This window comes from Aquila chrysaetos, chromosome 4 (assembly GCF_900496995.4).
Source record: "Aquila chrysaetos chrysaetos chromosome 4, bAquChr1.4, whole genome shotgun sequence".
In the NCBI taxonomy this organism is placed as follows: Eukaryota; Metazoa; Chordata; class Aves; order Accipitriformes; family Accipitridae; genus Aquila; species Aquila chrysaetos.
The window spans coordinates 73468230-73496004 of NC_044007.1; the positions used below are offsets into that span (position 1 = coordinate 73468230).

General features: G+C 41.8%; 1 protein-coding gene across 10 annotated transcripts in view; it reads right to left on the reverse strand.

Annotated features, from left to right (window-relative positions):
- Positions 1 to 27775, reverse strand: part of FHOD3 (formin homology 2 domain containing 3) — a 397395-nt gene that overhangs the window by 44597 nt on the left and 325023 nt on the right. For all 10 annotated transcript variants that reach the window (XM_030011913.2, XM_030011904.2, XM_030011902.2 and 7 more), the window contains 6 exons: positions 26312 to 26611; positions 21661 to 22550; positions 14702 to 14860; positions 6498 to 6680; positions 1610 to 1729; positions 988 to 1149 (listed from right to left, as the gene is read on the reverse strand). In XM_030011913.2, the coding sequence (XP_029867773.1) occupies positions 988 to 1149; positions 1610 to 1729; positions 6498 to 6680; positions 14702 to 14860; positions 21661 to 22550; positions 26312 to 26611 (1814 nt within the window). The remainder of the gene's footprint in view (positions 1 to 987; positions 1150 to 1609; positions 1730 to 6497; positions 6681 to 14701; positions 14861 to 21660; positions 22551 to 26311; positions 26612 to 27775) is intronic.

A 27775-nucleotide genomic window follows, 5' to 3' on the forward strand; every position in this document is an offset into this window, starting at 1 on the left:
TGCATATAATGAGTATTATGGCTCATGAAATAAGATTTTTCCAGGAGAGATCTTCCCCCTCCTTCGAAGCTTCTTGTACTTTCCTCTCAAGCAGCTGGTATTGGCCACTGTCTGAATCAAGACACTGGACTAGATGGATAGTAGTATTAACTGCTGTAATTATTTCCATTTTCACATGAGACACGACTCCAAACCAGAATTTTCATGTTTGTTATCTCTTGATGATACTCTGTCATGTTTACTCCATTAATCAAATAATATACTGTTTTTAAGGGTCATCCATGATATCTCACACTCTGAGAGCTCCAAGAGTGAGGTTACAGTGTTTCTATCATGCCTGCTAGCAGCAGCAATAAATAATCTGCATACCAAATTGAGCCACTGACCAGACCTATGCATTAGCCAAGGGATTACCACTTCTTAAAAAGAGGTGCTGCCACAAGTTTCCTTTATTTCTATTTATCTTCTCTAACTCCTAATCATCAAAATTATTGTCAGGAGGAAGACAGAAAAGGAGTTAAACAGAATATTTCAAGGATACTTTCATTCTGGAAACAATTTTATTACCAAGGAAGTTCATTCCTTCCATTGCCCTTAAAATACAATCAAGGCATCTGCCTTAAAAAAGAGATTCCCCCAAACCACAGAATAAATGTATTTGAAGATACTGGTCAAATAAAGTGTTAACCTGAAAATAGTTCCTAATAGTTATATACATTAATGATGTATATAACATTAAAATGGCTGTCACAATGTGGCTGCCTATTAGTGCCCTGATGAGGAAACCACCTGACAGACGGAGATAAAGCTAAGAAGAGAGAGTACTGGCATCTTTGAAATTCAGTCGGGATGACACAATGAATCCACATTCATAAAAAGTGCTGTGACTAGGGAGGAACAAAATCAAAGAATAAAATCAAATCTTAAATGTTTCACTTTAAAGAGGATTTTTAAAAACATATATATATATTTACCCACTACACATACCTTAGCTGACCTCGTGATGGCCCCGATCTCTGAATAAAGATCAGTGCTGTCTGGGAACTTTTCCACCACCATAGTGCAGACGTGGTGCAGGAGGGACTGCTTGTGCACCGTGTCCTTGACTTCTGGAACCTTCTCGAGGTAGCTCAACTCAAAAGCTTTGACCTGGAAGGGGGAAAAAAAGGGAAGAAATTATAAATAAAAACGTTTACTCTTTCCCATGCAGATCAGTAGACAAAAATGATTACCAAGTAGGGGCAGAGGGGAGAGAAGAAGAAGTATCCTACAAAAGAAACTTATTGCTTTTATTTATTTTTAATTTGCTGAAGAGTAGGCCTAAAATCAGTCCATCTGCAGTGAAATGACTCGTGACACAGTTGTCACAATTTGAATGGAGAGCATCAACACTAAACTCAAGGGAGTTACACCAGAAGTGTGCCTAGCTCCACATTTCCTTCAGGTTATGCTGAAAGACACAAAGAGCACTCTGACACACAATAAAAAGAAAAAAGGTGGTTCTGTTTTCTAAATTACTTTTCTGGTACAAAATAAATACTCGGTTGCAACTGTCATAATGGTTTTGACTTCCGTTTTTTGAAGGGAAAAACTGGGACATCAGGCTTACGTTGGTTCCATTCAGAAAGTTCCCAATGGCTAGTAGAGTAGAAAGGATAAATCCCAAAGTTTTATTGTGCTCCAGTTGGTCCATTCCTTCCTTCAGGTCTAGAAGTGGTTCTGCAACCTCCTGCCACGAGAACAGAAACAAGAAAGTGAAGGCTGCAGTTGGCTATAGCTGCTTTGAGTTTTTAATTCTGCCGTTTAGATTAATTACTGCAAAAAGTTCCTGAACTGGCGTCTCGCAGAGTGCAAACTGGCCATGTGTGCTGGCTTTCTTCCATGTTCCAGCTAATAAATCACATGCAAGGACAGCAAAAAAATACATAAAATACTTTCCTAATGTTGCTTCTCTATGTGTGCAACAGCCTTACTTGTCCTGGGGATTATTCTGTGATTTCAAACAGGAGAATCAGAGAAGGAGCTGCTGCATTTGAGTTAGATGCATGAACGTCCCCCTGCCCCAACTGATAAAAAAGCTTCTTATAGCTATTTTTTCTAATCTTTGAAAAACAAACAAACAAAAAGTTAGCATGCTAGCTGACTGGACATTTGTAGCCTGACCCTAAAGCTTTATTCAAATGATGGCCACCTCTGAGTTTTAGATATGGTTTTGTGCTTGTGTGACTTTAAAACTGAAAAAAAACCCCAAACCAACCCTCTGTAAACATCAAGCTTTACAAGTGTTCTCATTTTAATCTTTTAACTTAATGCATCTTCCATCCACATGTTATCTGAGTATAGGTATGTAAACTGATAAGGCTTGGAAACATAAATTCTGTTCCATTACCTCGGGAAGTGAACTACACCAGAGAGTTCAAAGGAAGAGGGCGAGGGTAATTGAGTTGACGGAGCTTATTTCTATGTCTGTGTGTGAGGCCCAGGGTTATTTATTTTGTATGCACAGTAACAGTTCACATTGTTTCTATCTCCAAATGCCATCCAAAGCATCCGTGAGCAGCATTCTTTTCCCAAATTATTACACTCTTTATGAGCTAAAAAGCCAAAATTAAGCTGTTATTTTAGACGAAGAGGCAAAATAGCCGAGAACTTCACTCTCTTGGAGAAATACAATGGGCCATTCAACAACTGTAGTGATATTTTACCATAAATAAGAGCACAAAGATGAAGGAAACATGCATTGCTAGTCACTAGAGAACAATTCGTCTCTTGAAAAGAAAAGAACATGGCAAATTTGAGACAAATTAAGAGATGCCATAGTGAGCAAAGTAATTTGTCCATCAGAGGAGAGGTGCTAAATAATCCAAGACTTTATCAAGTTAAACTAAAATCAATAAACTGCTGCACAGAATTCTTAGAGTTGCTTTAAAGTCAGGGGTGATTTAGTCTGTTTTCTTGCACTATGGGGATGAATCAAACTGCTCTGCATCTGCTGTAAACACAGGCTTTTGAAGTATTTTACTTGTATCAATTTGCAAACTGTTAAAAAAACCATTCCTAAAAGGTTAATTTAAATTCTGAAGGTGAATAAAAAGGTAGCATAAAAGGCTTCCAAAGCAGGCCATACTGTAGCCCTTCATTTAGCTATTTACATGCAAGTTATCCAAGCTTAGACTTTCTTGTACTTACTACACATTTATAATTACTCTTTATTTTTTATTTTATTGTAGCATTAAAAAGCAATAAACCCCAATGTGCTAGATACTGTATAATCAGATGAAATACCCATTCTTGCTCCCTATAAAACTCACCTTCTACCTAAAGCGGGCAGATACATAACACAGAGCTACCACATATCCTTAGGTACCGCGTATCCTTATTTATCACGTTTTTATATTTCACCTAAAAAACTATGCTGGAATGAAATTTGAGGATTGGTCCAAAATTTCTGGCTGTGAGACATCTGATAATGCCTGATAAATGTTTGATGCACACGCACAAATTAACTCAACTATATGGGTGCAATGAATCTTTTTGAACGCTTATTTCTCTAGCACAGTATCTCCAGGGAGACTAGAGTCAGGAGTAATCTTTCTGCTTAGAAGAGAAACTGAAGCAAGCCCTTTTCTTTACCATTTCTACTATTCTCATTTCTACACCAGCTTATATTCATTTATGATCCTTTAAAGTTGTCAGCAATAAGGATATATTTGACCACAGTGACCTTAAGAAAAAAAAATACCTGATTTAGGACAACTAAAGATTCTATTCCTTTTTCTAAGACCATTAAACTCCCTTTGAGATAATGAAATTTGACAGCATCTGCATCATAAATAGTTCAGTACAAAGAACTAGCAATCAAAAGTCTGAAAATGAAGATTTAAAGTTGAAACTCTACCTCTTTTGTCTGTGCCTTTAAAATATGATACCAAAAGAAAGGTGAGAAAAATTATTGTTCCACTGATGACCTTCAGTAGGCATCCAGTGCCTTAGAAACATGTTAACATTTCAAAACAGTACACACATTATCAAAGAGATCATTTGGAAAGGGTTTTCCTTTTTTATTTTCTGTAAAGAGCAAAGAATGAGTATTCATTCATCCAGTTCAGCCCCTCACAGTCTGAGGCTGCTCCCTACAAATGTACCCTGACTTGCTTTAATCAATTAAATTCAATCCAAGAAAGATGACTGACTTCATTATGCCTGGAAAGCTGTTCTACAAACATGAACAATATCTCACTTAACCCTTTTCTTGAACGATTTCATGCTGTTTTCCTTTCAGGTTGTCAGAGATGGAGCCAAGACCTTTGGCAAAACTCTGTTCTCGGCTGATCAGCAAAAGAGTCTCATGAATGAGAACCCCAGCCTTACATCAACAACTCGGGTATTTCACACATTGACAGCATGGACCATCTAAAAGTTCCAGATTCATGGAAATAACAGTAAGGTTCATTCATTTCTTACATAAAATATATGTGTGACTTCGTAACTAATATGAGTGCATTCTGAACTGTTATGAATTTTCCTGATTTTAAAATAAATTTTAAAAAAATCAAGCAAATGCTGGATTAAAAGAAAATGACAACAATTGTGGAGGTAAGTGATCTGGCACCTAAGTTTCATGAAGCGTTTGCCCATTTACAGATGGATCTTCTGCAAAAACATAGTGTCAAGAACAGAAGAATTTTAGCAGGTCACGGGACTTTTACTGTCCTAATCATTAATGCAAACTACTGCATTTTTTAATTGAATATGCTCATGGTATCTTACCTCAGCCTAAATAATGTTTGTGTTTATTGGTTACCTGGAACTTAAACTCTGACTTTAACCTTTTGTTACTGGAGAGACTGCTCGCTCTCTCTTGTACCTCTGGTGTCTGATCCCGTATCTTCCACTTCACCCAACTAAGACCCAAATTGTCTGTCATATCTATGCTTATCTGCTAGGCTTCTTATCACGTGCTCCTCTTATTTTATCAGAGTCATCGTATGTAATTTCCTGTACCATTTAAGTAAGTACTGTACTTAGGCCTATCTACCTTTCAACAGGGATAAAAATATTGGTCCTATCTTCACTCCAGGAATCGCTTCTTTGAACAATTTAGGTATTTAAGACATTTTACACTAGCATCCATTCTACATGGATTTTAGCTGGCAATTCATTAACTTTGTGGCATAAACATTATAGGAAAACTATCAGAATTTCTTTAGCTTTTAGCAGTGCTTCAAATGCTACTTTTTGATTTGAGAGGAAGCTTGAAATTCTAGGTACACACAGAGATTAACAGCTACAGCTAACTCAGCTTACATGAAAGGAACAATTTAGCCTTGTGGTAACCTCAAAGCAGAATAAATAGCTGTACCAGAGTAAAAAACCAAAACCAACTGGTTAAAAAGTATTCAGGCCAGACACAAGTATTTTATGTTTTACAAGTCAGAAATGTAAATGTCTAAGATTAAAACGTCACAACTAAAAAGTCCTGAATATTAGAGCGATTCCATTTCCTAAAATCTAAGAAAATTAAGCAGAGATTGTAATCTTGACAGTATCAACTTCAAATCAAGCCACTGCTGTATAACTTGTTAAATAACCACAGCTAGGTAAACACAAGGCTTTTTCAGAAGCATGTCCCACTTCTCAGAATCCATACCACATAAAGTTATACCGATTTTTTTAATATACATATATGCGCACAGATGCGCATACAAAATTAACATATACAGGAGAGAGCTGCTTGAAGAGCAACGCATGGGGTATGCACCAGAAGTGCAGCCAGAAGAAGGCTCCTGCGCTGAGATTCCCAAAAGAGCTTGTGAAAGTCAGCAAGGAGCTGAAATCGCTTACACAGTTTCATTCTGTTTCACCTATGCACCGAAATTATACGCTGTCATTTTGAAATTTTTGTCCGTGATTCATCATTCATGACAGACAACCCAATGACAGCGTTCTGTGAATAAATACCATCCATGAAGAAGGTGGCAACAACTGTCTGTGACTGAACTGAACAGAACACCCCTGAAGGATGTCTTGTCTTTTGTTTGTAACTTTGCAAGAGAGTTATAAACAGAAAAAACTTTAACGGATGGTGTTTTCCTTAGTTCATATGGATGCAAGATCAATACTGTCATTTTCACGATGTAAGGCTGAATTACTGTAGTCCTCATTCAATCTTTATCCAGAGAAAAATTCCTGCTGCTCTGAAGTAAGAATTTCCTGAATAACAACATCTGGAGAAAATGTGGTAAGGATTTAGCCCTCCTCTTTGTTTCAATATCATTACTGACTAATTAAAGGAAGGAAGACATAATCTCTAATTTTCTTTTATAGAAGGAACAGATTACGAAGGATCATTTTAGCTGTTTCCTGGTTGGCCACCGAAACAAAAGCGACCCATTTACCGTTTCCTCAAAATACAGGCTCATATAATAACAAGGTCAGGGAAATATTAAGCAAAGCCTCGGAAGAGTCTCCACCCCGTCTCCCCGCTTCCCCTTCACCTTTTCCACTATCTCGTAGTCCATCTTGAACGCCCAGAGCTGGAGCCTGGCAGAGAGTTCGCTGATGGAGGAGAGGGTGAGAAGGAACTGCTCGGCGCTGCCCAAGGGGACGTCGGGGTTTGCCAGCTGTGCCTCCTGGATCTTCTGCTTCTCCTCCTCGGTCGGGATCATGGTTAGGATTTTCTGCGAAAGGAGACAAAAGGCAGGCGTCAGCGGCGGGGCCGAGAGGCACGCAAGGGCTGGGCGTTGGGAGAATTCACAGCAGCAACGGGAGAAGTCTTCAAGTCGCTGGCTGGTAAATGAGGAGGGTGCTGTAGTAACCAAGAACTAACCCGCTGCACAAGAAGGCAAAACAAGGCCTGCTATCTCAAACAGCTGCAGTTTGTTGAAAAACACATCTGTTTTAAAATGTAGGGTTTTTTTTTTTTTTAAATTTGTACTCGGTTTAATAACATATCTAGTTAACCATAACTAGATATGGTTAATCATGGGATGAAATACTGAAGGAGACACAGGGGGACTGGTTAGGACTGCTCTCCTCAGCTTTCGTATGTTTAAGTCAAAACCGGCCACCTTTCTGCAAATTACATACGGACGTGAAGGTAGAAGGAGTGCAATTTTGTGGCCTGTGATTTATAGCAGGTCAGACTAGATATTAAGGTCCCTTTTGGCCTCAATATCTACGGATCTTCTAGCGCACTTGTAGGTATACAGAAATAAGTTGAGGACTCCTGTCCCTTGCTGTTCTCATCATGCATTACGTTTTGATCAGTCTGTTTTGTTTTTTATGAAACATGACAACTACTGCAGCTTATTAGGTCACTCCCCACCGTTTCACTCGAACTGAGGACAACTTCCCAAGGAACACGCATTGAATTTGACATTGAATCATGCACTGCACAACATATGGCCTTTTTCTCTTTTGATCTGAAAAGTCTAAAATATTGATGAAAAACGATCTCAGTATTTTCAGTTTCTGTTGTCAGTACGGCTCAAAACATTTAAGTTTTCCCTTTAATTCTTGGATTTTACATGCTTGTTTATATGTGGCAGCTTTCTTTCTCAAAGTATTGCTCTCTAAGGTATTGCTTCTTAATTAGTTGTTAACATAATAAATGTACTTTAAAATAAAAAACAAAAGCAAAACAACACAAAGGCATCAGATAAGTTGAGATCTTTACTCTGCTGATCAATGCCTCACTAAAACAAAGCAGTAGATTTTTAATACAAGTTATGTTTATTCATCCGAGGAATGACATGTTTTTGCTGTAGCGTTCTACAATGATAGAGGCTGTTTTGGAGGGGAGGAGAGAATAATAAAAATAAAGCCAAAGAGCTATCAGACCTGCCAATCCAAACTACAGCCTTGTTCCACTGCTGGACATAGCCAATTCATCAAAGTAGCACAACTGCCCCTTTCCAGTCCCGATAAGTCATCCGGCTCCTTGTACAGCGCTGGAGATAAGCCTGGAGAGCAAGGGACTTTTCCTGGGCAATCAGGTGAAGAACAAGAGTTAAGCAAGCAAATAATGTTCAATTTGTTGAACTGGGACTTATTTCATTTCAGCCACAGCATTTGTATTGCTGTCCATCTATTTATGCTGACTTCCAAACAGAAATAAAGAAGCATTTCTTTCTGTTACTGTTGGCTCTGCCTTTCAGTTTAAAAAAAAAAAAAAAAAAAAAAAAAAAAAAGCCTCCTTCCTGGGACACTGCAAGCGTCTACCTTAATAAATTAATTTCCTAAGGAAAAAAGAAGAGGAGGGAAATCCCTCATTACACTCTGGTGCTTCTCCTTCCTCTGTCAATGACTGTTTGGAAAATATTCTGATGTACACCTGTTCTGATTGATAGCATTTGTGTATTGATTTTGAAATGTGCTATCCATCCATCCATCCACACACGCTGAAATCTGTAACTGAGGTCATACCTAACATCAAACTAGATTTATAAGTACCTGCTTCGGGGCATTTCTCGGTGCTTAACCAATACTCATCTGAAAAAAAAATCATAAAAAAAGAAAGACTAAGTCTGAAACTCGTAAGAAGAGGTGTTCACAGAGTTCCTTTGAAGAAGTCAGGTCTCCTAGTGCCTACCCCTCTCTTCAACAGCAACAAGAAGCCAAACACACCCTCAGCTGAGTCAGGGCAGCTTGCAAATAGGATCATACGAACACCCATACGTGGAGAGTTTAGCAGTAGCCATCTGACGGATGTAAAAATGCTTCTGATGCATTTTTGCAGGCTAACGCTTCAGCAGCGTTCTCAGTCGCCTCCTACAAATAACTAGGACTTTTGGCAGCTACCCCGGGATCCCACAAGTATTTCGTGGCGGTGCAGGGCTTTCACTCCAGGGATTTTGCACTGCTTTCGGGCATTTTAAAGAGAGCAATGAAACAGTAAGCTTTATTTCCAAAGGGACTCTCCTCCTCCTCGAGCTTTACGGAAACACCGCAAGCCAGATGGAGCTGACAAAAAGCATTCGCGTCCCAGCACCGCGAGGCTGCTGCGCTGCGTACGGTAGGACGCGAAACGGAGAATGCCAAGCAAGAGAGCCTGGAATTGCGGTGCCAGCTGCCGAGGATCACCCCTGCTGCTGAAAGCCCTGCCTTGGCGGGACCAGAGCTGCTGGCAGGTCTCACACCAGCCGGGGTGCAACTGCCCCCATAACAACGACCTACTCATTTCTAAACTGCCTGGGCAAATAATTCTGATCCTGCTGGTCGGTCATCATCCTTGGTGTGCCCCTGAGCAAGCGGTAAAAGGCTCCTATTCTCGATTTCCACCCTATGACTAATTTGAGCCATTTGTTCAGCGCTGGAAACTGATGAGCACACCATCTGCCAGTTTATTATTATTTTTATTTTTATTATTTTTTTAAACATTACTGACGGCAAAAGTAGCATAAAAACACAGCAGGGCAGAAGGTTACTGGCACTTGATGTGACCATTAAATCACGAATAGCTTTGAATCTAATCATTAGTTCATAATGCTCTCCCCAGTAGGGCATTCTTCAGGTCAATTGAAGAAGAACTGGTTATCAACAAACCAGATGCTCATATCCTCTAATATGCGTGACGCACGTATTCCACCTCCATGCATTCTCACAAAACCATTTGGGCCATTGTGAGGAAAACCAGTGCACAAATCTTTTCACGGAGAAAAAGAAGTGATTTTTGGAGATCCTGTTTGCATGAGATAATGGATCCTAATTATTCTGCTCCTGGACTGCTGGACCCAGCCCCTTTCTTGAACTTTCAGCAAAGGGATCAAACTGCTTATTTCCTGGACTCAGCCATCCTGACGTATGATCTCCAAAAATTTCTAAGAGGAAAGCCTTACGAGGCTCACAGGGCAAAATTTATAAACCCCATATGCCTGAGGGTTACGGGCCTCAGTGTGGGACGCAAGGAAGCACCTAACCAGAGACTGCAAATAGCCCGGAGCCTCTGTGGAAATTAGGTGCTTCTCCGTGATGATGAGGTTGCAGGGGTGCCTTGGCTTTCATATTTGGTTTCAGCTGATTTTACCAGGTGAACAGGAGCCTGAAAAAAATTAGTAAACTAAATATCTGGTTGTTGTTGGGTCCAAAGCCTTCTGTGGCTTGAGGCCCACAAATTCGTAAGCTGCATGACCAAATACTCATCAGTGGGTATTTCATCGGATATTTGACAGGCCTCGGCAGGCGTTTCAGCTCCAAAAAGGCTCTCACACCTCAAGCTTTCCAGGCAGCTATTAATGAGACACATCAGTGGTTTGCATTACCTGCAGAAACTCTGACAAAATATAAAAGCATACGAAGGTCAGGACTCCACAGTGAGTGAGGCCGCCTGCACTAATTTTATTTCAACTCTTCCAAAAATGATCCAATTCAGAGAAGGGACTACATCTAAAACGCCTGATAGCCATCCCTGTAAATTGGGAACTGACAGCCGTTGCCTCGGTCAGACCGCTCCACTTCCTCAGCTCTCTACTGAAATACATGAACGTGCGGTTGCTGGTCACAGAAACTGTAGAAGATGTTTCGTCCGCTGCAAGGAGTGAAAGTGTAGCTTTTTTTCTTTAAATAAAGTCCGAAACTCGTTAGGGCAGCGATACGCTGACCGTGGGTATATGGCCAGCAAGGCTCTGTTGAGTCCGTTCTCTCTTCTGTCTAGACTTGTGAAAAGAGGTGTTTCTTTCAGGTCACACGAGCTAGCATAATTTGAAACATCCCATCACACTTTTACAAAGCATTAGCTAAACAAATTGGAAACTGCAAATGCCAACGTACTGTGGCAATTATCAGAACAAAAACTTAAATACCTTGATTGCTTCCAAAAATCAAATTTTGTTTTTTGTTTACACATGTCGCCATCTGCCTTTTTAACACCAGGCTCTCATTTCTTACCCCGTTTTACATCTCAGGGCTACCTAGCCACTCCGGACACCTGGACTTCAAATTACCTAACAAATGTGGGTATGGAGGGCCTAGCGTACCTGGAGAGTTTTTTCATTTCAAATAGTTTTACTAAAAGCTATACCTACCAATGCAATCAATATGGTGTAGCATCACAAATCTATATTGCAAAAGCACAAAACAACCCACCTTATCTTCCTCACAGCATCACCCCAATTTTACTCTGCTAAATTAATCATGCTGTTTGGTATAATTTGATTTTGATCCATGTTCTGCTATTGAGTAGCACTTTACAGAGGGACCCACTCATCTCCTTTACTAAACACAAGCACCAAGGACTGGTTTTTGGTGGACTCTATTCTTGCAGCTGCCCATGATATACCTCATAAAAATAAGATGCCAGGATTTTAAGCTTGCCTCTCTAGCTTAGCTCACAGAAAGCCCTCATCCACGCTAAGCAGGCAGTTCTTTATCCTGCAGCGAGCTCCAAGTTGTTTGAACACAATGAATGCCAAGCTTTCAAAGAAAGGAAAACACAACCACTTTGGCAAATGTAAGGTGGCAAAAACTTTTTTAGTTGGATTGACGCATGCTTGCAGACACACATTGTGCATTCCTTTGAAAGTACGTTTCTAATAGCGCCTGCTCTGCCTACTAAATGGACTACATCTGCCTTGCTAGCACCATGCCCCCATTTTCTGCCCTTTTTCACAGCTCAGGGTAACCTGAACACTTCAAACACATGGTCTGTGTGCACATATGCACATACTTGGGTATAGAGGGCTTTAAAATACCTGGAGATTTTCTTCTACTATCTTAGTTACATATTGGAAGTTAAAAAGCAAAGTATGGATTACTAACAAGAGTTAAATGTCACAAGCAAAGCGGCATTCAGCAGAACGTAGGACAGCAGCGGAGGGTTTACTGGAACTTGATGATGAATTGGGCTATCACAAACTTGTAGCCTGCATCCCACTGCACCACTGCCTTGTTGCTAGCACTACTGTCAGCGCTAGTTTGGTCCACTGTCCTTGAAGGAATCGCTAAGGTCAGTTTTAAGATACCATTTAATCTGAACTTATCCACCGAGGTGCAGAACTAAAGCCACACGCACACTAACACGACACTGGCGATGCTCCTCACAAAGGACATAGCACAGAGCTCACAGCCACGGCAAAGGATGGCTCAGGTGACTTTTTCCCCTCTTGGTGCTCTGCTCCGTGTTGGATCCGCCAACAGCTGAAGATGATCCTAAATTATAGCTTCTCTGAAATTTTAGCAGCGAATGTTACGTCCTCACCACACACATTACATCTCTTCTGCTCTCCTTACATCTCCCTCTCCTGCTTGCTAGCCATTCTCCTGCTCTCTTACATCTCTCTCTTCTGCTTGCTAGCTGTGACATGTCTTCTAGACAATTAACTACGCAGAAGAGGCTTTTGAGTACCCACTGTAATGCAGTTTTTTAATTAGACCAATTGCATAAATTTTTTTTTCCATACCAGTCCTGCCTCATTCAACCCACAGATTAGCTAGAAAGTATATTACATAGCAAAAAATTTGCTTTATTCTCTGTGTTTTAAATGAATGAAGCTGATACTGACACTATTACTGATTCATTCATCAGCACTACCAATTATTTCCTAATATTTAGGAACCATAGATACGAACCAGAAAACCTTCCAAAAATCTAGACTGAAAAGACAACCCCTCTTCCCTCTAAGCTAACTCTAAGGTAAAGCCAATGAACAGATGGATACCGAGAAGAGAAACGGGAAACAAAGCTTGTCTACACTGTAGATCAAAGGGGCAGAATGGAAAACTGAGGCAGGGCTCTGCTGAAAACCGTGGGACTCACAATGATGCATTTCTGTATCTCTCTGTGCACCTCTTGGCCAATTCTGCATAGCTTAATCCAGCCCTCTATCTCACTATCAACGCCTGTCTGACTCTATAACAATGTGCTATAAGAAAAATCTCTAACGTGGGGATTGGGGAAGGGAATCTGAATTCAGTGCAGGCTATTACCTTATAAGAAGTAAATAAACATGGAACATTGAGAAAAAAAAGCTCTTTTCTCCATGAACATCATCCTTTCCGACTAATGAAGGCTTAATCTCTCAAGGTGCAAAGTACCCGGATTCTGCTCCACTTATCCTTTCTCTTGATTTCAAATATCTGAATGATCACATCAGGATTACTCACACCCTTAGCTTCAAGCTGTGGACACGGGACTCAGAAATCCCATTTTCTTTAGCACTGGGCAAGTATATAAACAGCGTATCATTTCCTGGTTTCTGAATTCTTCAGTTTGAAAGCTACCTGCATATATATTTTAAATGAAATTAGGGGTTTCTGGGAGCTAATGGAAAGGCCACCCAAAGGAGGGTGTGGTGGTACAAGGCACTCACGATGGTGGACACCACAGGTGGTTGGCAGATGGACAGCCCAGCTACAAATGTTGGCACTGGAAAGGGAGAGCTGTGCAGAGCAGCTGAACTTCTCTTGAGCGTGCCAGAGAAGGACACAAGTCAAAGGAGACGATACACGGAAAATCATGAAGATGTGTCCTCCTTTATCAGCCATTTTATGTTGGACTTTGTACGGAAACACCGCCTAAGGCACTGAGATCGAACTGGTGGTCTGCGAGTTGGGCTTGGCTGGAGGGGTACCTTTCTCCAACACTTCAAAGCTTTGTACTGCAAACTGCAGTGGTGGGTACGTGGGCTGGGTCATGAAAAATTACTTTTTTAGCGTGATTTGTCACCTTCATCAGTAAGGTATGTATATAGCAAGTAAGTAATAAAGCTTTGGGAAGAAATTATTTTCTAGTAGGGATAAATCAGGCCTTGCCTTCTAGCTAGAACGATCTTTTGCCTCTAGTATTTCTTTTGCATGTAACTGCTGGCAACTCCATTTCCATTCCAGCCAGCTTTTCTCATTTTCTTCTGTAGTCAGCACAGTGAAGGTGGAAAGGGGGAAATCATGAAACACGGCGCCAAACCACTGAAAGGTGACTGTGAATCAATACACAACCTCTGCAGCTCAGCCACTGCTTGAGATTTGTAGTTGTGCAGATTACTCTTCCCAGATGATATAGGCTTATTAAAAAAAAAAAAAGGAGTTGAAATGAATACAACCACAATGAAAAAAAACAGGGGAGCAGCAGGCTTCTTTTACACTTCATAGAAGAAAAATGTTTTGATAAAAAAAATAATAAACAGAGCTCATCTTGGATCTCAGTAAGAATATCTGCAAAGTCAAACATGTAATGGTAAAAATTACATCATCTGTAATCTTTATACCAACTGCTTTTCTTCAAACAACAGTAACACAGAAATGCTATTTTGAGCAGAACTAGTCACTGTATTTGTTTTCCATTAGATATACAATCTAGAATGACTCCAGCAGCTAGCTGGGCATGAACTTTATTAAACCCTGTACCAGTTGCATCAGCCCTAGTAACTCACTGCCTATTCTTGCTGCTCGCAATATTTCAGTCAAGCTTCAGAGGAACAGATAATACTCTGGAAATCTTGACAGGAATTAACACCATTGTTACTCGGAGTTAGACACAAAGCAAGCAGAGAATCCATGTTTACTGAGCACGCCCAACCTCAGGTGAACACTACATGCTTCTGAGCACACTGCGTTGATTTGAGGAGTTTCAGCGCTCAGTCATGATGTAATACATCCCCTTTTCCCTCTTCCATGAAAAGTCTGGCCTGTACCATGTGCAACATTGGAAAAAAAAAAAGGAAACATAGAAAATCCAGATTTGAAGACATCGACGATTCTTTCTTACCTCTATTCCTTCCTTGTTTAAGGCATATTCGTCAAAGTTCAAAATAGCGGTCTTGATAGTGCGGGGAGGGGGCAACACAGTCAAGCCAATATTAATAGCGTTGCTTCGTTTTGAGTCCAATACAATGATCTCCTGTCTCTTCCCATCTGCAGCAGTTTTCTTGGTAAAGAAGAGAACAAGAATATTATTCCTCCAGCCTGTTCCATAAAGAAAAAGTCACTCCTTTCGCTAATGACTTCCCCTACTCAAGGGTGCTGACACTGAACGTAAATCTAATTCATTTACAGTCATCCCAAAAAGCTGAATTCTTCTACCACATCCTTGCTGGCATCAGCAGGAGCTGCCAGGATTTAACCAGAGCGCCGAACGCAGTCTCAGATGCTGTGCAAAGCCGAACTAGCCTGAGACACGGGAGTCCCCGCGAGGGCTGGGAACGCCGCAGTTTGGGGCAGGGGTCGGTCTGAAAAAAGGCGTGAAGCCGTCTCTGCCGGGCGACAGCCCTGCCGTACAGCAGGACTGGCCACCGCGGGGCTGGCGGGGCAGCAGCCGGGCGGCTGACGGGCTCCAGGGCTCAACTCCCCCTTGGATGCGTCAACCCGGAGCGGCCACCGACCCTCTCTCGCCTGCGTGGCTGGCTGGGGAACAGGCAGGGTGGTTCTCACCTGCCTGCCAGCACCCTCCTGCGTTATAAATCCCCCTCGAGTACTGGTGAAGGAGCTGTAGAAGCCTTTCTGGAGATGCTGGCATGGTTTTCTGACCTCTGGCTGCCAGAGGAAAGATATTCTACCTTGGTGCTCATGATATGTCCGTCAAGCCATTCACAGGTACAGAACAATTTCAACCTTCCTGCTTTTTTCAAAGTTTTATTTGAAACTAGACATAATCTTCGCATCTTACCTCCAGTGTAAGCTACAGTATAAATAAGAATGAAAGCACAAAGAACTAACAATGTACGCTTTAAATTCTATTCTAGAGAAGACCCAAGAAATTTCTTCCTCTGTCTCCCCATCCTCATAGTGGCAAAAATGCAAACCAACTAGGCAATGAGTCACAAATCACATATATGGCATAATGCAGTGTTGAATGTGCGGTCTTTGCACGCCCCAGCATGCCTCTTTCTCTCTCATTATCCCCTGCTAGAAGGTGTCTCTTTGGCAACTACATATGTCATATACCAGGCAGCTGCAAGAGGAGAGGACTCTGCTCCTCATAGCCAGGGGTGTTTCCTCCCTCTCCATCCACATGAACTCTGGAAACACGTTTTCTCTGTTTCCCCTTCCTTTGCCCTATCAGAGATGGGCTGAGGGATGCTGTCAAGCACAGGGATTTAGGGAGAAGACCAGCACACTGATGCAAGCAAGAGCAGAGATGCTTCGTTACATATATAAACCTGTGTTTCAATGGAGCGCAGGCTGCAGAGACGGGACCGTGACCTCCCTGTAGAGCCCGTTACCTGCACTGTGGTTAATGGCTCTGGCAGCAGCAGCCTTAGCGCAGGTGCACCTCAAAGGGACAAAAAGAGAGACTAAGCAATCCCTCTTTCCAGGCTGCAATGCGGCAGCCCATACAACTGTTCAGAACTGGGAATCATCTCTGTTGCCTACAGCAGTGGTGTCTTTTGCATCTCTTGTGGATTTGAGGGAAGCCCAGGAGAAGACTTTTACTGCCCGAGTCTCAGCCTGTGCTCAGGATTGCTTTTTAGACCACGAAGCTTTCTTCTCCACCTCCTTTGGGTCTGCACCACAGCCACCGTGTTGGAAAACACCCTACTGCCAGGTCTACATGCTGTTTCTGCGTTGGAAGAACTAAGTTAGTCGACACGATTTTATCAAAGTACCTCCAGCTGTGGGTCAGCCCATAATGGGAACGCAGTTGTGTCATGACCAAGATGCCTTTTTTCTGGCATAGCTCGGTTCCTTGCCTGCACAGCAAGAGGTACGCCCACCGGTCCCAACAGCCCGCCCAGCACGTGTGCGGCACCGCAGCCCTTTCATCACACCCACGCGATTAACGTGGCATGATGCAACTTCTGCGTGCAGATGACGCCGAAGGCAAGTGCACTTTACAGGAGTTGGGGACTACCACACGTGTATGATCTGTGAAGGTAATAAGAGGGTTGTTTTTTTTAAACTTAAAAAGAAAAAAAACCACTTTTGCAGTAAACAGGATAAATTTTAGGAGAGCAAAGATAACATTTGTTTTCGATTTTTGTACGTCTGTTCTGTCAGAACTGCTCTCTTCTTAACATCTTAAAAGCATCCCTGAAGCCTTCTCGAACCTTCCCTTCTTTGACTAAGAGAGTCCTCTTCTTCTTGGGGAGCTACCTGAAGGATCGGAGATGCAGCTTCTCCTTTAAAGCAGTCATTTTTATTTCCAGGGCCATTAATCACATTTTCAGGACCACAGTTAGTAGCCAAGACCACATAAAACCAAGTGGGGTTCACCAGAGACTGCTTCCTCTTGAGCCTGTATCGCACTGAGCCTTTTTTAAACCACCACTTTTTACCTTGTCCTTTGCCGCACAGAATTACACAGCTCCAAAGAATTTATGCAGAAGGGAAAAGGCTGGGGGAAAGGAGTTAAATTTAGGCTTCCCACATGCGGTATGGGTAAGTAAGCCTCAGATCTGCAGCTCTGTTTTTAAGCTCCTAAGTTTGACGAGAGAGACATATTCATTTGAGGGACATATGATGCTAACCACCGGGATGATTGAGACTGCAACAGCGCGCTCGCTCCTTCGCAGTGAGTTATGAAAGACAGATGAGCTGTATAGCGGACGTATGCACGTAGGTATTTTCCAGAGCTATAACTGCATCTGGGGTATAAAATTTGGGGGTAAGTAAGTCTTTTCAAAAACAGGGACAGAAGAGATTTTAAATCCATTCTGGGGACGATGGCTGAGTTACAAAGAAATCCTTTCCAAATAAATAAAAGGATGAAGAAAAGAGAAAGATTTTACTACTGTGAACTTTATTACCTCACCGCTAGGAAAAGAATTGCTTTTTGTCTGCAATGAAATTGCACATGTGTAAGTGTCTGACTGTTAAAATAAGCTACAACTATTAATTTCTATTACAATATTAGGTGACTTCAGACCATGCTTTATAAGTTCATTAACAGGGAATGACTTCAAATGCTTGAGGGAACAGTGCACTAGTGCACTTGATTTTATATGTTAATGTGTCAGTGTGTAAAGTAATCCTTGAACTGCTGAATATTATATTATTAAACGTAAATACAAAATTAATTATAAAATACAAATATATCAGGTGGTATAATTTGTGGGAAACAAATGCTCCTGCAATGTATTAACAATTACAGTGAATTTAGATCTTTACAAGACCTAACTGGCCAGATTCTGTTACCTCTATTGAAGGGTGGGTAGTCCAGATAGGTTACTTAAAAACTGTTACCATCCCACAGAAGGTGATTTGTGGTCTGATGAGCACATAGTCTAAAACACACCTCTTTGCTTTAATTAATACGGGAAACAGAAATATTTAAATCACTTTTCCAGTGGTCATATAAATAAGTAATGATATATGAGCATCAAGTCAGAAATATCTCCTGCATTTAAACTTGCAGAACAATCTGCATCAGTAGTACAGAAAAAAATGGGCAATCCCTTAATAGCGTGATGGCAATTTTTTTATTTCTATCTCAATTAGCAAGGATTTAGCACTGGGGATTTAAAATGGAATCACTCAGCTGCCACTGACTTTGTCCAGGATACATATATATAATCTTTTTCAGAAATTCTGGTCCACATTTATGACTTGTCTTGGCATTTATTCAAATTGCAACGAACGTTTTCAAAAAGAATATGTGTCTAGGCATGTATATACACGTGTACATGAAAACACATTCCTTAATTTTTCCCTCCTAATTAGTTCTTATGTCTGTGGGCACATGATGGATCACTATATTCCAGAGGGTACAGATGAATCAGCAGAACAGTGCTTTCAAATGATATGCAGATCCAAGTGGATGGCAGAAGGGCTGAACGACAACGTTTCATTCAGTGGTGTCTGCGTGTTTTCATTTCTCTTCACAGAAAAATAAACACTTAGAAGTACTTTGCCAAAATACCTGCTTTGTTTGGCGGCGTGAGAAGGAAAGAAATTCTAGACTGGCTGGGAGTGGATACCTGATAGCTCTCTTTCTATTCGCAAACATAATGTCACGGTCCTCTGTTGTAGAAAATAAACATTCTGTAACGAAAGGTGCTCCACTAACTATAATCAATGTGCAAGTTGTCCAGTGTGGCGTACGTTTTCCTAAAATCAAGAATCTCCCCTCCCAGCGCCCCCTCCTCCCCCCCCCCCCAACTCCCGTCTTATATCCTACAATTTAAAATCCACTTTATTTTATTGCAGTCTATTGTGTTTAATGAAAAACTTCTCATGAGCCAGGAAGTAGCTGTTTATAGCTGTGTGTTGTGGAAATCACAGTGAAGGATTAGAAACTGGAGTAAAATTGGTTACAGCTGTATGAAAGAGCATACGCGCAAGATAGAGCCAAGCCCCCCCTACGCACCCTGACTTCGCTTTTCTTCTCATCCTTCTGGACTGTTCCTTTTCCATGCACCTGCTTCCATCTATTGCTATGAAATCTAGAGGTTTGACTTTTGATTTGTTGCTCTGCGCTCTTTTTTTCAGCTGAACCAACTGAGCTGTGAGTCAGACTTTACGATATTATAGAATAAACCTGTTTTGGATTGCAGCCATTGGACAGGAGAAACTAGACACAACGGGGAATGTACTCCCTGGAAATAAACCAAGCAGTCTGGAAAAAGCGAGATCTATTCTAATTTGAGTGCAATCTTCGTATCAAACCTCAAGTCTTTTACGGATTCAGTGGTCTGCTTAATTATTCCCGCTCTCACTTGAAGTAAGGACTGTCTCCTACCCTGGAAGATTTGCTGGTATTCACCAAAACCAGGCAGGAGTCTCAGAAGTCTGGGTAGACTTCCACTACAGTACTCCTCCGTCACCATTGTCTTCTCTACAGAGACAATGAGACTTCTATGTCTGTGTTATGGGACGGGGTGGAAAGAGAGCCAAAAGTATAACGTCTCATGCAGAGAGCAGTTATTAGTCTCCAAGAGGAAAGCAGTCACCTAAATCATTCCTCAGACTTGCACTAATTTCAAAGAAACCTGCTCACTCATCTTCCAGCCAGAAGCCAAAAGCTGTGCCAAAGTATCAGGCAGGTTTGGGAAGCAAGTGTGAGGGAAGGAAAATGGCCAAAGGTAGTTTGGGAACACGCACGGTGAATGACTGGAAAAGTAAACAAGTCAAAATTCCAACAATTTAACATTTTATCAAGATTTCGGGTGAGAATAAAAGATTAAGAATCAGCCAGAGTGATCCATTACAATACTGGCACTTAGCACAAAGCTAAAGTTTGGAAATGGCAAATATGTCATCATTCCACATTCAATTCGAGGAATTAAATGTTTTATGGATCTAAGAAAACGCTCTCATTCCTTCCATCTATGAACCATCTGTGGCAGATTTGTATTTACAGGGAGAGAGATGAGGAGTAACATGCCACGACGTCACCAGCATTCCTTCCTCAGCAGAAAAGGAATTAGAGAGAGAAATTAATCTCAGCATTGGCCAAATGAATGATCAGCTGAACGTGGTTTTAGAGCTAATATGCCATACGTTTCAGATCCACATGCATCTGCGTCACAAAAAATTCAGCTAAGAACAGTGATGGCAGGATCTAAGTGAGCCATCTATTTATGTACCTGTTGTTTGCTAGGTACTCGATGAGGGGTTTGATTGTTCAAATTGCAATGTTTTCACTTGGCCAACAAGATCAAGAATGACTATTAGAAAATTTTGAGTTAATAACCCAGACAAGTGACATGGAGAACTTTTACCATGAGACATCCAGTCTCCCCAGGTTAAGAGCAAACGATAATATATATGATACGTAATATATATAACAACTTTTGCCAGCTAAAGAGAAGTAAAATATTCAAGGTGCTGACTGGTTCTTATGTCACTATAAAACATGTAGGCATACAGAGAAAACATAAAGTGATTCATTTATTTTAAGAGAGATGGACATCTTTTACTAGCATTTTAACTGGAAAAAACCATTGTTTCCCTGATACCGATTATTCTGCTTAGAACAAAAAGAGTTTATGTAGCCATGAAAAACAAATGTTCAAGCTAATAACTTTTTCAATGCTACTTCAAATTCCTACTAAACGTAACTATAAAAGACTTCCTTTTGTTGCTGAGTCTAATGTTAAACAGCCATGTCACCAGCCTTTGTGAATTTATTTTATAACAGTACTAAGGAAGAGGGAATCCTAGCTACAGAGGTTATTTCCTGTGCCAGCTTCTATCCTAAAATTTGGATGGCCACATTGTACAAGTTAAGGATTTAAAATAGGCCTGTTCGCCAGTATAAAACAAAACCCCAACACCCCTGCAGAGTTTAGTTGTAAACTTGGTCCAGCCGATAAATCGATCCTTCAGAGCAAAGCACACGTGTAGGCTCTTTGCAGCAGATCCAGTTTGACATTCTAACCTTTCCACATAATGATCAGGAAAATATTACCAAGTGAAGAACCGTCAGATACACAGATATGAATCATCACACTGTGACCTTTATATGAATGTAACAGAAAATATTTCAGATTTCAATACCTAGTTTGGCACTCAGCTACGAGCAAGCTAGCGTGAAATTTGTTGGTATTTCCCACCTGAAGGGATATCCCAAAAGCGGCAGACCTGAGACAGGAGCACAGCTTGGCAGGTACACCACCCTAGGCTCATCTCCTACTTTCAGGCCATGGAATATCTTCCGTCATAGGGCAAGCTAGAAACACATCCAGTAATTTCCACTGTTTTCATATAAACAACATAAATCACCTAGATTAAGTCAGAATGAATACCAATACAACAGCAAAATAATAGCAAGCTGAATACAAGCTGTACCTTTGTGACAGGCAGTTCCTTGGATTTAGACTCAAAGAGATGCTCCAGTTTGGAAGTGTCCACCTTAATGGGTTCCAGTTTCGACCACAGGAATTCTCTGCAGCGTTTGTTGTTTTTACACTGCCACTCAAATGGCCGTACCTCGTTCCAAAACAGACGGATGGTTTTCTTCTTCTTTATAAATGCTGGCTGACCCCTAGAAACCTGGGGTGACCCTAAACCCTGAGGAGTGCTGAAGAGTGGAGGAGGAGCCAATAAATTAGCAGAGGGCGGAGGTGGAGGTGGACATCCGAACAGCGGGGGAGGCGGTGGAGGAGGCAAACCCAGGAAAGAAGGTGGAGGTGGAGGAGGGGGAACAAGGGAGTCCCCAGGACCCATATCCATGTCTAACACATCTACATCATCCTCCTCCCCCAAGTCTGTAAAATCCATGTCTTTGATTTTAAGTTCTCTAGGATTAGCCATGAGCTGATCCCAGATGTAGTCAGATTCCTTCTTTGGCTGTGCTGGTGTTTTCTCAGGGACCTGTTCACTGATTTCATCTTCAGGCATGGCTGTCCCCTTGGCCAGCTCACCGCTGTTGAATTTTTCCGCAAAGGCTTTCACGCTGCCTTGGTTGTCCAGATTTCCAATCTCCATCTTTTTGACGCTTTCATCTTTGGCCTGCTTCGTGGCCTGAAGGATAGAGATCCTACTGGCTAGGCTAGTGAGTGACTCCTCGCTTTCCTCCGTCTCCTTCTTTTCCTCCTTCGCCTCCAGCTCCTTCTCCTCTTCATCCTTGGGCTTTTTGTTATGCGCATACAACATGTCCAGCATAAACCGCTTGTTGTTGAGGATGTTGCTGCACTGCTCATTCACACCAGCATCCTGAATGGTCTGCGACCATGGACCTGCAATCACACACACACAGATGCAAAGAGTCAAGGGAAGGGAGCCAGAGCACCGAGAACACTCTTCAACCCACCAGAAAAAATTTGGGGGACACACGCATAATTAGTCTGAAGCTGGGCAAGCAGCAGCTTTGAAAATTTTGAAGTAAGTGACAGTGCTGATATATGGCCCAACCTTGATGGGCTGGGAGTAATTCTCGAAAAAGGAATGGGAGCAGAAAATAATCAGTGTAGCTCGGGAGGGACTAGATAACTGTCAGGATTTCAAGGTTCAGGTTTCTCCTGAAATCTGTCAGGTTTCACTTTGTACTTACTAGCCCAGCTCATTTTACACAGCGCATAAATGCTCAGAACCTTTTAGTAATTTGGAATGGGGCTTCAAATGTCACGACAATGGCACAAAATAGGTTATTGTCGTACTTTTCACCTGGCCATAAACTGGAACCACCCCAGGAAAACTTCCTTATAAAAGAGATCTTCCCTGCCTGATGTCAAGGCCAACATGTAACTGCTTCCTCCTCCTCCTCCTCCTCCTCCCTCCCTGCTGGCTAGAGGAGGACACCTTCCACATCTGGCTGTTCCTCAGACCTCCTGGCTGGGTACCTGGCCATCTTCACAACACGGACTATTTGAACCCCAGAGCAGGCTGCATACCCAGGGTACAGCTCTCAGGGCAACTCAGTGAGTGTAAGCATAAGCAAGATTTTTAAAGTTATTTCTAGGAGTATGAGTACCTTTATAAAAGATTTTTGAAAATGCTGCTCATCAACCACTGTTACCCTCCCTGTAATATATGACGGCACTGAAAGCCTAATGGCCGCCTTCCCACATCACGATCATTTAACATGTCACTGTAATGAAGCTTCATCTTTCTGACTACTGCTTGTCTCAACAATAATCTGCAAAATACTATGCTTGAGACAGCACCATAAATAACAAACTATAGTGGTCAAATTGTAAAAATAAATGATGTAAGCCTCTCTGACTACATTTCCCTGAATGTAATACTGCTAACCAATGTGGATAATGTGTCTAAAAATTATGGTGCTTCTTTTTCCAGTGGGCATCAGATGAAGTGATTAAACATGGACAAAGATAATTCTTCACACTTACTGTATTTCCTGTACGGGATTCCTTCTGTTTCCCATAGTCTTTACACATTTTATTAATATATTATTTATAACTATTTCTTAAACACATTTTATTTGGATTGCTAGCCTGCCTTCCTTTTGGCCCCTTGTGGTTAAAGATTTTCTTTTATACCTGTCAGTTGCCCTTTCTCTTTAACTTCCATTTTATCTTTCTTTCTCCCCTTACGCTCCCACCTTTTTCAATACTTTAGAGTTTTAAACATCTTTTACGGCTTCCTTCTTCAACGGACTTGCTTTCTTACCACAACATCTAGCTCTGCGCTCTGAGAAGATGTCCCCTCGGCGAGATCCACATCCAGGGCCCCACAACAACCCCCTGCCCCTTTAAAATAACACCACGTTAAAACGTAGGACGGGTCTCACAGGACAAAGTATATGGACAGCAATGACCCTCACCTCTATTCAGATCAACCTCTAAACCCCATTTTAAAATTAGTCCAGAGGTTTAACCCCAGACAAAAGAAAGACTTTTTTTCAGCAATGGATACAACCTCCAAAACTGTTTCCTCCTACTTTCCTGCAGGAGCTTGACCGCTTCCATTACCTGTTTCCTCAGACTTTATCCACAGGATTGCTTTCTCACCAAGATTTGTCACCTGAGGTACTTTCACTAGACAACACCCTCCCCACACCTTAGATTTTACCCAGCTGAGCTCCCCCCAGAGGATTTCCCCCTACTCCCAGCCTTTCCTTCAAAGATGTTCAAGATTGCTCCCAGGATCCCTCCTACAAATCCCACATGACCTACCCGCTCTCAGTTTCACCAGCTGGGATCCTCCAGGATTTAATCCCTTTGCAAAACTGCTCATCAAAATTCCCCCAGAGACAATCTCTGATTTGGGCTCCCCAAGTCTGCCTCCATCTGCCCTAGCTGATCAAAGATTATTGCTGTGAAGACTCTTGCTACCTTGGTGGTCTCTTCTGCGGAAACCAGGACATCTCCTCTCCACAGGTGAAGCTTTGAAATACCATCAGAGAAAAAACACTTGTGGGAAGCCAAATTCAGCAGGATGGCTAATGAAAGAGGAGCCAGGACCAATGGCTTTATTCTTTTGTCCTTAATGCATCTGGGCAGAACCAATGGGCCACCTCATAAATGGCAAACTGCTTGTTGGGAACGTGAGAACTGCTGAAGAAAGCACTCTCGTTTTCTTTCTGAATCTCCTCACCTATTAGAGAGCAAACAACTCACTACATGAGACCTCCTACGTAGCACAATCTAATAAATCTTTGGTCTACTGGTAACGTAGGTCAATTTTAAGATGTCAATTTTTTGCTAACAGGGTACATTTCTTACCTTTTAACAAGAAGTACATAAACACTTAATTAGAGTGGTAACAGGTTGGTAACAGACAAGATGAGGGGAAAAAACCTGTAACCTGTTCTCCCTTACTTGCATTTGGACTATGTTGGACTATGCCACAGTGTAATGACATCCCTCATCTGTCATACCTCCTCTCCCTTTCCTACATATATATCCATCTACATTCTTTAAGAGTACAATAGCATTCTAAGTAACTCAGTTTTGGTGCTGGTTGAAAAGAAGATAGCTCTTAAATTTAGAATCAAATTAACTTCTGCTTCCCAGAAAGAAAAAGTCATAGGGTTTAAACACAAACAGTACGTTCTGACAGTTTATCTCTGCGAGGTAATCCTTGTGATTCAGTTATCCCTCTTCTTTCAGGAAAGAGCAAAACTATTTCGCACTGTGAAACAATTCTCGTTTTCTTATCTAGAACTTGGAAAACTTAGGACAACGCGCTCCACTGTTCAGCCCTAAGAAAACTTGGGAACCAAACGCCCTAATCACATTACATTCCTTTACCTCCCTATAAAAAGGGGAAAAGAGAATCAACAGAAGTCAAAATCTGCCTTTTACTCCCTCCCTGCCTGGGCTGCATGACAAGCTCTGGTTGTCCTTATCTCTCCAGGCAGAAAACTGGTTCTTAAGGTGTTTTCCAGGCTGGGCCTTTACAGGTGCCTGGTGGCATATCTGAGCAGAACCACTGGTCACTATGGAACTGGTCTTTTCCAGACAAGGCCTATTTCATGTGCTCCTCCACACGAGCTGAAGATGGCCACAGCCCAGACCTATCTTCAGCAGCTCCTATGTATCTCTCTCTGCTTTCTGAAGCCTAACCAAGACAGGAGAACTGGAGGGAAGGGGCAAACATCCCAGCCCTCATTGCTCTTCCTCTTCCACTAAAAGGATCAGAAAAGGCATCTGGAATCTCATGACAAATCATGTCAGCACAGCCCCTCGTCTCATTGTTTTATGTGTAGAAAACCTCCCCAAAATCTCTGGGAGCTAGAGATGCAAGTCGCTGCAACACAACGATTCAGTAGTTAATATATTAATCCTAGGGGAAGAAAATGGTCTCGAATCAAAGGAATCCTCATTTCATCAAGGCCTTACTGCCCCTCAAACACAGAAACCCCATCAAAGTCTGTGGATTTCCAAGCAGAGAGTAGTCCAGACTTGGCCATGGTGAAGAAAGTCTTAGACAGGCGCAGAGGGTTTGTTAGCTAATTAACACAACAACAGAGCCGCTAATTTAACATTTTTTTTTCCACCAGAAACCCTCCGTTATTGAAAAAGCTTCACTTTACCAGCTTCATTGTCACTGGTTAACTTGTCCTCTCTCTCTTCCCTCTCTAAAGTGCTGCTTGCTGAGGATATGCTGGATGCAGAGCAGTTGTCTTTTTCATTCACTTCCTCATTCTGCCTCTCTTTTTCACTGAGTATCGCACTTTCTTCTGGCTCTCTCTCTGGTCCTTGCTCCACCTCACTCTCTGGTCCCACCTCTGCAGCCTCTATTTCCTTGGGTGTCTCCGTTCCCTGCTCGGCCTCAGCCTCCTGCTCTGGTTCTGGTTCTGTCTCTGTCTCTGGTTCGGGTTCACTGGCACTCACTGGCGGAGAGAACAACGGGAGAAAGAGATTCACTTAACAATGGAGTCGTCTCAGGCTCACCCCTCTAAACGAGAGCAACGTGGAAGCTGTGCAAGTGCCTTATGGAAAGAAAATAAATGGCAAGTCCACGGCACGCTGAACATTAGGAGCAACGGACTGATGAATGTTGCGCGACAACAGCATCGCACGTGAGAGTGGGCTGGCAAACCCCCTCGCTTGCTGTCTGGAGCCAGCCCACTGTTTTTATACATACTTCCACAGCTGGAGTGTTGGACTTGCACAAGGATTTGAACGAACCAGCAGAAAATGGGCATCCCACTTGAGCGTGACATGGACAACTCAGTGCCTAGACAGAGCCAGGAAGGAAGAGATCTTTTAAAAAGCAAAAAGGAGGGAGATTGTGGCTTTTGGCTGAATTTTCTTTGGGTTCTGGAAGAATTCTTTTTTCACCTGATGAGGAACACTTCAACGAAAAAATACAAATATTAGTTTTATTAACACAGTTGAATGGCACAGTCTGGAAATGGCACTGTCACACATTTGGCTGACAAAAACCATATGTTCTTTCATGCATATTTACTTCAGAATAGCCACATTAAAACTGAGCAAAGTTTCCAACTGCTTGGCATATGGCACAAATTTAGTTTCCAATTGGTTGGCATATGGCATACGATGCGCTTTTTTATCAGTTGGCACACAGCAAACACTGTTGATAGTACACTCGGTTTCTTCTTCCCTGCTTTATCACTGACAGTGAAATTAATTCATTCACCTTTAGGGTTTTTAGCTATAACAGCAGATTTTCACATGCAAATATTTTCTGCGTGCTGCAAAGAAACTGAAGAGCATCCACACATATTCACATCAAGCAGCTCACAATTTTCTGAGAACTGAAATGGCCATGCAAGAGTGATGAAAATGGGCATGCATGTTAGTTCTGCATACTTCCCAAATGCCCTCTTTACTAAATCTTGTGTTGGGCGGGCTGAACTACAATGACCAAGTCATACTCTTGTTTTTTCCCCTCTGTTAACTATTTTTCATTACAATATTGCAAACGAGCCCTCTGGACTTGTCATGGTCTTTGGATCACATGATATACAATGAGATTTTCTTCAAGAACTACATGAACCTTTGAAGGAAAAAAAAAGTATCACACCAGA